At 35.7% G+C, this 13,454-nt stretch overlaps 1 protein-coding gene across 1 annotated transcript in view; it reads left to right on the top strand.

Moving 5' to 3' along the window:
• Positions 1–2,719: 2,719 nt before the first annotated feature.
• Positions 2,720–13,454, top strand: part of LOC133097285 (zinc finger protein 420-like) — a 32,828-nt gene continuing 22,093 nt past the window's right edge. Inside the window, exons 1-2 of the mRNA XM_061199181.1 lie at positions 2,720–3,520; positions 3,599–3,818. Of these exons, the coding sequence (XP_061055164.1) occupies positions 2,720–3,520; positions 3,599–3,818 (1,021 nt within the window). The remainder of the gene's footprint in view (positions 3,521–3,598; positions 3,819–13,454) is intronic.

Consider the following 13,454-nt stretch of genomic DNA (forward strand, 5'->3'; position numbering starts at 1 on the left):
AGTGTTCAAATATTAATTACACAGCTGATGCATTTTTTCATATGTATACACCTACCTGACCACTACTCAGATCAAGATACTGAATATTTCCAGCACCCCAGCAGGCTCCCTTGAACCGCCCCCTTACCATTTACCTACCTCCTCAGAGATAACAACTTGTGGTTCTATCACCATAAATTAATTCTGTTCTTGACCTTCATGTAAGTGTAATCACACAGTATGTAAGGTTTTTTTTTTTTTGTCTAGCATTTTCATTTAACATAATATCTGTGAAATACATTCATGTTATTGCATGTGACAGTAGTTTGTTGCTCCTTATTGTTGTATTGTATTCTGTTTAATGAGTATACAATAATTCTTCAATTTATCCAGTCTACTGTTGATGGTCATTTGGGTTGTTTCAGATTTTGGCAATTATGAATAAAGTGCTTATTAACATTTTTATACATATCTTCTGGTAGAAATAAGCATATCATTTCTATTGGGTATATACAAAGGAGTGGAATTTCTGGGTCATAGGGCATATGTATATTTAGCTTTAGTAGATACTACCAGTTTTCCAAAGAGATTATACCAATTTATATTATACTAGCAATGTAGTAGAGTTCCATCAACCTTTAGTAATGTCAGTCTTTTAAATTTTAGCCATTCTGGTACATATGTAATGGATGTGAGTTCTAGGTTGGTTAGTTTATCCACTAACACCCAAGTCCTATATTATTTCCCATAAACAGGGTATCAGTCTCTGAATTCAGATGTAATCTTCTTGTTTAAGCAAGGAGAACCATGGATGGAGGAGGGAGAAATGTCAAATTGGGCCTATTCAGGTAAGTTGAGAACCTGGCAAATGGGAGGCAGGGAAGGAAGATTCATATTGATTAGTGATATGTTTGTCTTTGAAGTATTTTTTAGGAAATTATTCTTGAAGGCCATAGATGTATACAAATGGCTGAAAATAATTGATGTGGGTTTGTGGAATACCTAAATGACACTGCTACGTATCAAACACCCACATAATCCTTTTCCTTTAGTTGACTTTTAGAGAAATAGGTAATCCTCCTACCTATACTCTGAATCTTATCTAGCCCACATATTTAGGACACTTCTTAATTAGTTAGCATCTCTTTGACTAATATCTTTAGCACTCCATTCTCCCAAAGTGGGCTTATACTCCTCTCCTCATGCACTCAGGCATTCTTAGGTATGCTCTCTTTCAAAGTAACTTACCAAATGATATTCATATTCTTTCTAATTACCTTCTGTTTTTCTCACCTTTCAGTGTGAAGTGTCTTGGAGTTATAATCTTGTTTCTTAAAAAAATTCTTTAGGGTCTCCAGTAATAGAAATATTATTCCTTCTTTTCCTGTCTTCCTTTTCCACTGCGTTCTCTATGACCATTTTAATCTGATTCTTTATGTCATTTTTATTATCTTGGTTGTTTTCTTTCCTTTAGTCAGTGCCACTTATTAAATTTTTATTTCCCTTCTTTTCTTCCTGACCACACTTTTTAATTTAATCTTCCATTTTTTTTCCTGAGTTCAATCAATTCTTTTTCATTTCTCCCTGTTTTTTGTTCATTTTGGTTTTTATCTTTTGAAGTTCTGACTCATGGTGGTTTTCCGTGTCCTGATATGCTTGTTTGGGTATATTTAATTCTGCCTGGAGTTCAAACAAAATTTTCTTCTGTTTCATGGCAAGTTTTTGAAGGGGACAATTTCCTCTGTTTATTTCTGCACAAATTCATTTCCTGATTTTATGTAATAGTTCTCTATGGACTTTACTTTTTCTTTTCATTTTATCATATCACAGTGTTTTTATAAGATTTCTAATTTTATGGATCCCTTTTCTGTTAATATAGCAAAGTTCAGGGACTTGAGCAGAGTCCTTTCTTCTTCTCTCCCTCCCTCCCTTCCTTCCTTTCTGTGATTAAGGAGGAGTTTTGAGTTTTCTGGTTTTGTGGTTCTCTTTTGTCTTCCAGGACCCTAAATTTCCTCTTTTTTTTCTTTTCCCCATTGCCACCACCCAGTTACCAGAGGGTACTTCTTCCTTCTTTTTTGCTTTTTGTCTCCCTTTGAAACTGCCTATTCTTCTGAGGACTGTCCCCTTTAAATAGAGCCTATCTTATCTTGTGCCTTTTTAATGTCATCTGACCCTTTAAGATGCATGTACTTTGAAATCCTCTCCCTGTAGTTGTGCTCTAATCTGCCTGGTTACATATAAAACATTTTTATATTTACTGTGAGTTTAATCTTTCTGCTGGTCACATCAACTCACTCTCAGTCCCCTTTGCTAGCATGCTTCCTCTGTCTTCCTGAAGTTATTTTTTGGTCTGCCTTCGTTCCTCACAGAGCCTTGTGATGGAGTAGAGATGGGGCAGAAGTGTGTGGGGCTGTGTGGGACCATGACACTGAGCTCATCAACTCTGCTTTTTCCATTGCTCTCCTGCTCACTTCTTTTTATGTCTGTTCCTTCTTCTGTCTTTGGGTTTTAATATCATATTCTTAAATTTCAAAGCTGAACATACTCATTATCAGATTTCTGTCTATTTCCCTTAAAATGAAGACCTTTATTTTTTGTTTTTGTGTTTTGTGTTCCTCAAAGCTCGAGAGAGAAATAATATTATTTACACTTGGGTTTTCTCTTAGAGTTTGAAATTAGACCCAAAATGAAAGAATTAGCTCCACAGAAGAGCATTTCTGAAAAAGTAATACTCCATAACATGATAGTATACTCAATTTTTGAAGACTGGAAACTTGAAGATGAGATAAATTACCAGGAAAACCAAGACAAGCTTTTGAATCAAGTTACATTTATTAACAATAAGTCACTGACTGAGGAGATAGACCAAGAATATAATGCACTGTGGAAAGTAGTTCATCTGAACAGAACATCTAATGAACACATCAGAGCCTTCATACATAAGTCTCACCTCTCTGCACAACCAAAATTTCTAACAAGTGAAAAATATAAATGTATTCAGTGTGGGAAAGCCTTCAGTGGAAAGTCAGGACTTATCGTACATCAGAGAATTCATACTGGGGAAAAACCATACAAATGTAATGACTGTGAAAAAGCCTTTATTCAGAAGTCACAGCTCACTGTACATCAGAGAACTCATACAGGAGAGAAACCCTATGAATGTAGTGAATGTGGAAAAGCATTCATCCAGAAGTCAAACCTCATCATTCATCAGAGGATTCACACAGGGGAGAAACCCTATGAATGCAATGAATGTGGGAAGGCTTTCATCAAGAAGTCAGCACTTAGTGTTCATCAAAAAGCTCATACGGGGGAGAAACCATATGAATGTGACGAATGTGGAAAAGCCTTTATCTGGCGGTCACAGCTCATTGTACATCAGAGAATTCATACTGGGGAGAAACCCCATAGATGTAATGAGTGTGGAAAAGCCTTCAACAGGAAGTCAGAACTAAGTGTGCATCACAGAATTCATACTGGAGAGAAACCCTTTGAATGTAATGAATGTAAAAAAGCCTTCATTCAGAAGTCAGATCTCATTGTACATCAGAGAACTCACACTGGGGACAAAAGATATCAATGCAGTGAATGTGGGAAAGCCTTCATCCGGAGTTCACAGTTCATTGAACATCAGAGAATTCATACTGGGGAGAAACCTTATGAATGTAGTGAATGCAGAAAAGCTTTTATCCAGAAATCACAACTCATTGTGCATCAGAGAATCCATACTGGGACAAAACCATATGAATGCACTGAGTGTGGAAAAGCCTTTAGCAAGAAGTCACACCTTACTGTACATCATAGAATACATACTGGAGAAAAACCCTATGAATGCAGTGGTTGTAGAAAAGCTTTCAGCAAGAAATCTACTCTCATTGTTCATCAGAGAATTCATATTGAACAGAAACACTTTTAATGGAGTGAGAAAACTTTAATTCAGTGATCAAAATTTCATTACACTTCATAGAATTCATATAGGTTAGAAACTCTATAAATGTACTAAACATGGGAAGCTTCAACAATAGTTCCAGAACTATTAAGCATCAGAAGATTCATACTAAGAAGAACTTTGAAAAATCATGTTTCCCCAAAACAACTTATATATTGGACATCTTGGTTGAGATCTAAAAGTTTTCTTAAGTCTACTAGAAAAATCTCAATTACACAGGATTGACTCGTTCACTGTGAAGTACACATTTTTTTTAATGAGTAAGTAAATTGATTTATCATGACAATAAAGTGACAACGATATGTAATCATTCTGCAAGTGATCTAAGAATGGCATTTAAACCCAAATTATCTGTTGGTTGGAAGTGAATATGGATATTTACACCTGCCTTGCTTTTTCACACTAAAACAGGGGTCCCCAATTTTTTTGGCCAGTTTTGTGGAAGACAGTTTTTCCGTGGACCTGGGGCGGGGGGATGGTTTCAGGATGATTCAAGCACATTACATTTATTGTGCACTTTATTTCTATTATTATTACATTGTAATATATAATGAAATAATTATAGAACTCACCAGAATGCAGAATCAGTGGGAGTCCTGAGCTTGTTTTCACTTGCCACTCACTGATAGGGTTTTGATATGAGTCTACAAGCAATGGATTTATTATGGTCTGTGTGCAGTCAAACCTCTCTGCTAATGATAATCTGTATTTGCAGCTGCTCCCCAGTGCTAGCATCACTGCCTCAGCTCCACCTCAGATCATCAGGCATTAGATTCTCATAAGGAGCACGCAACCTAGATTCCTTGCATGCACAGTTCACAGTAGGGTTGACGCTCCTATGAGAATCTAATGCCGCTGCTGATCTGACAGGAGGCGGAGCTCAGGCAGTAATGCAAGTGATGGAGTGAGGCTGTAAATACAGATGAAGCTTCACTCACTCCCCCGCCCCTCACCTCCTGCTGTGTGGCCCCCCGTTCCTAACAGGCCATGGACTGGGTACCTAAATCCTGTCCCTACATTATGTTGAATTAATTAACAAGAAACATGCATTTTAAAGGGATTATTAGATTCCGTATTCTTATATGTAAGAGCTGTCGGAAGATACTATATATTTTTTGAGATATTTGTTCAGGGATATCTGTTTTGCTGCCCTGTAAATTTCCTCATGACCAGCCTAAACATCAGAAATTTTACTATTATTTTCTAGTTCATTTGAAAAAAAATTCTTGTTTTGTTGAGTTGTCATTTTATTATCACAAATAACTTTTCTTACAAATCCAGTCATTATCCAAGGCATGCTTTCCTTTTAGAAACACAATAACCTAACCTTATATAAGTATTCATTGTCAAGTAATATTATGAAAAGAGGGATTGATATCTAAAAACCTTTTAAAACTTTTCTTGAATGAAGGTGAAGCTGATATATGAAGCTGATATACCGCGTTGAACTTGATCCTAAATTTTTTTATATCAAATACTTCTTTCTTAGATTTTTAAAGGAAAAATAATGCTTTAAAATTGAAATTAGTGAATAACAACCATGATTATTAATTTAAATTTTAAAATATTTAAGCTTTCAAATAATGATTTTAAACTAAAAGAAGTAAATTGCAGTCATGCAATTTTTTTATTAGTCATTTTTGAAGGTCTGGGATATAAAAGTATGCAATTAATTTTCTAAACAAACATATCAGCAACTAAAATATCCATGTGTGTCTTGCCCTTCATTGTTGTCATCTTGGAACTTATTTAATAATGCAGGTTGTTCAGTCACCAGTAATTTATGGAGTCCCTATCTTTTAGAATTTCCTTCAGGTCCAGCTTACTTGTCAGGCCTCATATGAACCCAAGTAATATTTTCAGAGAGCCTTAGTCATTAGAATTCATTGTCTTTCTAGCTCTTCCTTATCCCTCCCCACTATCAACCCATTAATTCTGTGCCTGACTTCAGCAAGAAAAAAGCTCATACCCTTTCTATAGTCATTTCAAGTCTCAGATCCTTAGAAGATTCAATATCTTTATTTTCACATTTTGGCCTTCTACTTCATGGTTTCCTACCTGTAGCTGGTATTGCCATGAACATTGAACAGGCATGAAATTCCTTTACTTTTTTACTTGCCTTCTAATATTTTTGACGTCTGACCCTAGTTTCTTCTATTCTCTTTAAAAGGACACTTCATACTGCTTCCTTTCTACTTCATTAGTATTACTATTACTAATAGATATCTATTGGGCACTATGAGTCAGATACTATCTTGTTTTAAACAACTGGAATTTGAGAGATTATACAAGAAACCATGACTCATACCCAAGAACTTGGAAACATTACAATATACATAAATTCTTAGATATTTCAAAGTTTTCAGGCAGAGTTAAAAATGGAAACTACCCTAATAATAATATGGTTTAACATGGTTTGCAAATTAAATGATTAAAATGTTAATCATGAATGCCATTCATTGAGATACTCATGTGTATTTAAACTTTTATATGCTGATGGTCACTCAAATGCTTAGGTATTATGTTTATTTCAACTTCAAGTTCTAATCACAGGTGAATACTTCACAGTTGAATCTACCCTATTTCAGACATTCTTAGGGGCATAATAGATCAAAGGGGCATTATACAAGTGTGTGGGAGGTAAGATGGAAAGGAGTCAAACCATGGATTTTTTTTTTTTCTGGGAAGGTGAAGAAAATGGAATTTCAAAGCCCCTTTCCTATTTGGTAGCGTAGGTAGGGGTGAGTCACAAGAGAAATTAGAGAATATTTAGATAATACTGAAATGAAAACACAATCTATCAAAGTATTGGGGATGCTGCTAGAGCAGAGCTTAAAGAGAAATTTATAGCTTTTAAGTGTTTTATTAGAAAAGACGAGATGACTAAAATTAATTATCTAAAATTAATTATCTAAGCTTCCACCTTATGAAGTTAGATATGAGCAAATGAAACTCAAATAAGTAGGAGAATAAAGTAATAAATGTAAGAGCACAAATCAATGAACTAAAACTGGAGTCAGACTATAGGCCAAATTTGGCTAGTGGCCTATTTCCATATAACCCTTAAATTTAGAATCATTTTTCATTTCTAGCGGGCTGTAAAACAAACACCTATAAAACGAAGAGTACAAAACAGATACCATATATGGCCCATAAAACCTAAAATATCTACTATCTGGCCCTTTACAGAAACTGTTTGCCAATTCCTGAACTGGAATGTACACTAACAGTAGAAAAAAGTCAATAAAAACAAAAGGTGGTTCATTGAAATGATCAATATAATTGATAAATCTTTGGATAAACTGATCAAAAAAAGAGAAGGCCGGGACTTCCCTGATGGCACAGTGGTTAAGAATCCGCCTGCCAATGCAAGGAACACGAGTTCAAGCCGTGGTCCGGGAAGATCCCACATGCCGCGGAGCAACAAAGCCTGTGTGCCACAACTACTGAGCCTGTGCTCTAGAGCCCGCAAGCCACAACTACTGAGCCTGTGTGCCACAACTACTGAAGTCCGTGTGCCTAGAGCCCATGCTCCGCAACAAAAGAAGCCACCACAATGAGAAGCCCACGCACTGCAATGAAGAGTAGCCCCCGCTCGCCGCAACTAGAGAAAGCCTGCGCCCAGCAATGAAAACCCAACGCAGCCCATAAATAAATAAATAAATAAATAAATAAATGAGTTTAAAAAAGAAAAAAGAAAAAGAGAAGGCCAAAATTATGAATAGGAAATAAAGGAGATGACACCACTATCCTAGAATCAACAGATAATAAGTAAGTTACTTATAACTTTTTTCAAAAATTTGATGACTTAGATGAAATGGAAGATTTCCTTGAAATACATGTTACCAAAGCTGAGTAAAGAAGAAATAGAATACTTAAATAACCCTATAATAATAAAAGAAATTAAATGTGTTATTTAAAATCTTCCCTGAAAGAAAACTCAAGATCTAGACGGCTTCACTGATAAATTCCATCAGTATTTAAGGAATAAATAATGCTAACCCTACAGAAACTTTCAGAAAGTAGGGAGGATGAACATTTTCCAACTCGTCATATTGGATCAGTATTACCCTGAACCGAAACCAGATGAAGACATCATAAGTAAAGAAAGTTATAAGCCAGTAAATACCCTGATGACTATAGATGTAAAAGTTCCTTTAAAAATTAGTGTATTGAATCCAACAATACATGAAAAATGAAATATGTCCTGATTAACTTCTGGAGATTATTTCAGGAATTCAAGTTTTTATTTAAACATCTGATTATCACTCCATGTAATTTACCATATTAAATAATGAAGGGAAATACTCATGTTTCATCTCTGTAGATACCAAGAATGCATTTAGCAAAATTCAACATCCATTTGTGATGAAAACTTTCAACAAACGAGCAATAGGTAGTAACTTCTCTACATCTACCAGTTTTATGGTTATTGCTTTCTACATAAAATCAGACACAAAGCAAAAATATCTGTTCTCATCCTTATTCAACAATGTAATAGAAGTCCTGGCCAGTGCAGTAAGAGAAGAAAAATTAAAAAGGCATACAAATAGGGAAAGAAGAAATAAAACTTTATGAACAATTAACATGATCTCATACATATAAAATCCTAAGGAATCTACAAAGATTCACTAAAACTTACAAATGAATTTTATAAGGTTCCAGGATAAAAGACCAATATACAAAAAGTGATTGTATTTCTACATATTAACAACCAAAATAAATTTAAGAATCCATGTACAGTAGCACATAAACCATAAAATAGTTTAAGAAAATTAACCAAAGATAGGCATTGGAAACTGCAAAATATTGTTGAGAGACACTTTAAAGCTAAATAAGTGGAAAGATTGATCATCTTCATGGATTGAAATACGCAATAATGTTAAGATGTCATTTGTCTCCACATTGGTCTATTCTATCCCAATTAAAAGACCAACAAAACACATGAAAGAATGCTCAACATCATCAATCATTAGAGAAATGCAAATCAAAACTACAGTGAGATATCATCTCACACCAGTCAGAATGGCCATCATTAAAAAATCTACAAACAATAAATGCTGGAGAGGGTCTGGAGAAAAGGGAACCCTCTTGCACCGTTGGTGGGAATGTAAATTGATACAGCTACTATGGAGAACAGTATGGAGGTTCCTTAAAAAACTAAAAATAGAACTACCATATGACCCAGCAGTCCCACTACTAGGCATATTCCCTGAGAAAACCATAATTCAAAAAGAGTCATGTACCCCAATGTTCATTGCAGCTCTATTTACAATAGCCAGGACATGGAAGCAACCTAAGTGTCCGTTGACAGATGAATGGATAAAGAAGATGAGGCACATATATACAATGGAATATTACTCAGCCATAAAAAGAAACGAAACTGAGTTATTTGTAGTGAGGTGGATGGACCTAGAGTCTGTCATACAGAGTGAAGTAAGTCAGAAAGAGAAAAACAAATACTGTATGTTAACACATATATATGGAATCTAAAAAAAAAAAAAAAAGATCATGAAGAACCTAGGGGCAGGACAGGAATAAAGATGCAGACCTACTAGAGAATGGACTTGAGGACACGGGGAGGGGGAAGGGTAAGCTGGGACGAAGTGAGAGAGTGGCATGGACATATATACACTACCAAATGTAAAACCGGGGGGCTTCCCTGGTGGCGCAGTGGTTGAGAATCTGCCTGCCAATGCAGGGGACACGGGTTCGAGACCTGGTCTGGGAAGATCCCACATGCCGCGGAGCAACTAGGCCCGTGAGCCACAACTACTGAGCCTGCGCGTCTGGAGCCTGTGCTCCGCAACAAGAGAGGCCGCGATAGTGAGAGGCCCGCGCACCGCGATGAAGAGTGGCCCCCGCTTGCTGCAACTAGAGAAAGCCCTCGCACAGAAACGAAGACCCAACACAGCCAAAAATAAAAATAAATAAATAAATAAATATTTTTTTAAAAAGAGAGAAAAAAATGTAAAACCGTTAGCTAGTGGGAAGCAGCCGCATAGCACAGGGAGATCAGCTCGGTGCTTTGTGACCACCTAGAGGGGTGGGATAGGGAGGGTGGGAGAGAGGGAGACGCAAGAGGGAAGAGATATGGGGATATATGTATATGTATAGCTGATTCACTTTGTTATAAAGCAGAAACTAACGCACCATTGTAAAGCAATTATACTCCAAAAAAGATGTTAAAAAAAAAAAAAAAGACCAACAGGTTTTTGTTTTTTGTTTGTTTTTGTTTGTTTTTTAGTGTGAGTCAGGGGGGAGAAATTGATCAGCTGATTCTAACGTATATAGAAGTGTAAAGACCTAGAAGAGCCAAAATAATTTGGAAAATGAACAAAGTTCGAGGACTTAACGCTATCTGATTTCAAGTCAGCAAAATATTGGCCTAAGTGGAAGTGTAAAGATAGTGTGGTATTGGCCTAAACATAGACCTAGATCAATGAAATAGATAGAAGAGAATGTCCAGAAGTACACTCACATATACATGGTCAATTGATTTTTTTAAAAAACTTTTTGTTTGGGAATAATTTTTGATTTACAAAAGTTGCAAAGATAATAGAGTTCCCATATGCCCCTCACCTGGTTTCCTCTAATGTTCATGTCTTACATTATTATGGTACATGAGTGAAAACTTAAAAAACAACCTATGTCCATTAATATTAACCATATTCCAGGTTTTATTTTAATTTCACTATCCTTTTTCTGTTCCAGATTCCAATCCAGGATATCACATATCATTTAGTTATCATATCTCTTTAGTCTTCTCTGGTCTGTGACAGTGTTGAAAGTTTAGCTAAACTCCTCCATAATATTGCTGCTTTGGCATCCATTTTGTGTGGCTAAGTGGCCAGCAGGGCCTTGAACTGACACTAGCCCCTGCCTCAAGTGAATGCCCTAGATAACAGTCCACAGAGTCACAAGAAAGTGTTAAGTTCCTGTTATGACTCCTCCAATGCCCCTTGTGATAAACTGTCTCTCCTGCCTCCCTGCTCTTTCCCCTTGTGTCTCCTTTAGATAAGAAATCCTCCCCAAAACTTAGCAAAACCCTGCTTTTGTGGTTTGAATTGACTGATCAGGCCTTAGCCTGAGAACCCCAAAGCACTTCACTCTCAGAACCTTATAAAGGCACATGCTCCAGCTCCTGCAGTTTGCTCCCTGCCTTGACCTTGCCAAGTGGCCCTTTGAAGAGTGCCTGCAGGACCTGTGAATAGTAAACTCTATTTCACTTTCCCCTGTGGTCTTTGTTGAACCTTGGCTTGCCATCCAACACCCAGGATTATATGTAAGATGTTAATTTAACAAAAATCAACACAACAGACAACTTCTTACTTTTCCCTTGTTTTTCATGATCTTGACTGTTTTGAGGGGTACTTTTCAGGAATTTGTAAAATGTCCCTTAATAGAAAAAAAATTTTTTTAGCCATTCTATTAAGTGTGTAGTGATATCTCATTTTAGTTTTAATTTGCATTTTCTTAATATCTAATGATGCTGAGCATCTTTACATGTGTTTATTGGCAATTTGTTTATCTATTATGGTAAAATTTCCAAATCTTGTGCTCATTTAAAAAAAATTGTTAGTATTTATTTTGGAGTGCTATGTTCTGAATTCAAGTTCTCTATAGGATATGTTTTGCAAATGCTTTCTCCCAGTCTATGATTTGTCTTTTCATTTTCTAAGGGGTTTCTTTAGAGGAGAACAGTTTTAATTTTGTTAAGTCCAATTTATCAATTTTTCCTTTTAATGCTTTGTGTTTTTTGTGTCCTCTTTAGGAAATCTTTGCCTAAATTGAAGTCACAAAGATTTTTTTCCAGTGGTGTCTTCCAGAGATTTTGTATTTTTAGCTCTTATATTTATGTTTAAGAGCTCTTTTCAGTTAATTTTAATATATTTGTGAATTAAAGTTGAGGTATATATTTTTATATATGGATACACAACTGATCAACACCATTTGTCAGAAAGATTATCCTCGACTGAATTACCTTGACACCTATGTCAGAAATCAAATATATATTTTTTACTTTCTTCCTTTTTCCACTTATATTTACATCTATGCTTACCACATTGTATTTTGTAATTTTCTTTTAATTCTTGAAATCAACTTTCTTCTTCTTTTTTTAGAATAATTATGCCTATTCTAGTTCCGTTACACTTCCATGTCATTTAAGAATCAGCATGTCGGTTTCTACAAAGAAACTGAGAGGATTTGATTGAGATTTGATTGAACCTATAAATCAATTTGGAGATAATTGACATCTTAGCAATTTGAATTTTCCTTTCCACAAGGCATGATATAACAATTTATTTAAGTCTTATTTAATTTCTCTCAGCAGTGTTTTGTAGTGTTCAATGTACAGGCCTTACACATATTTTGTTAAATTTTCTCCCAAGATTTCATATGTTTAGGATACTATTGTAAATGCTATTTTATTTTCATTTCAATTCAAATTTTTCATTGTTCATATATTGGGTGGACCAAAGGGTTCATTCGGTTTTTTCGTAAGACAGCTCTAGTAGCACCTAGTTATCTTTAACTTCATTCAAAACAATTTGTGACAGCTGTCATATCAGTGTGCATTTAAAGAAAGACTTAGCAAAACTGATGAATTTTTGTGTAGCCATTTTAATATTGAAGAGGAAAGAAAAACAACATTTTCAGCATATTATGCTTTATTATTTCAAGAAAGGTAAAAACGCAATTGAAATGCACAAAAAGATTTGTGCAGTGTATGGAGAAGGTGCTGTGACTGATTGAACATGTCAAAAGTGGTTTGTGAAGTTTTGTGCTGGAGATTTCTCACTGCACGATGCTCCATGGTCAGGTAGAAAAGTTGAAATTGATAGGGATCATATTGAAACAATAACTGAGAACAATCAACATTAGACCACGCGGGAGACAGCTGACATACTCAAAATATCCAAATCAAGCATTGAAAATCATTTGCACCAGCTTGGTTATGTGACTCGCTTTGATGTTTGGGTTCCACATACGTTAAGCAAAAAAACCTTCTTGACCATATTTCTGCATGCGATTCTCTACTGAAACATAAGGAAAACGTTCTGTTTTTAGAACAAATTGTGACAGGCGATGAAAAGTGGATACTGTACAACAATGTGGAATGGAAGAGACTGTAGGGCAAGTGAAATGAACCACCGCCAAAGGCCGGTCTTCATCCAAAGAAGGTGATGTTGTGTATATGGTGGGATTGCAAGGGAGTCATCTATTATGAGCTCCTTCCAGAAAACTAAACGATTAATTCCAACAAGTACTGCTCCCAATTAGACCAACTGAAAGCAGCACTCGACAAAAAACATCCAGAATTAGTCAACAGAAAACTCATAATCTTCCATCAGGATAATGCAAGACCACATGTTTTTTTGATGACCAGGCAAAAACTGTTACAGCTTGGCTGGGAAGTTCTGATTCATCCGCCGTATTCACCAGACACTGCACCTTTGGATTTCCATTGATTTTGGTCTTTACAAAATTCTCTTAATGGAAAAAATTTCAATTCCCTGGAAGA

Source organism: Eubalaena glacialis, chromosome 9 (genome assembly GCF_028564815.1).
Source record: "Eubalaena glacialis isolate mEubGla1 chromosome 9, mEubGla1.1.hap2.+ XY, whole genome shotgun sequence".
NCBI lineage: Eukaryota > Metazoa > Chordata > Mammalia > Artiodactyla > Balaenidae > Eubalaena > Eubalaena glacialis.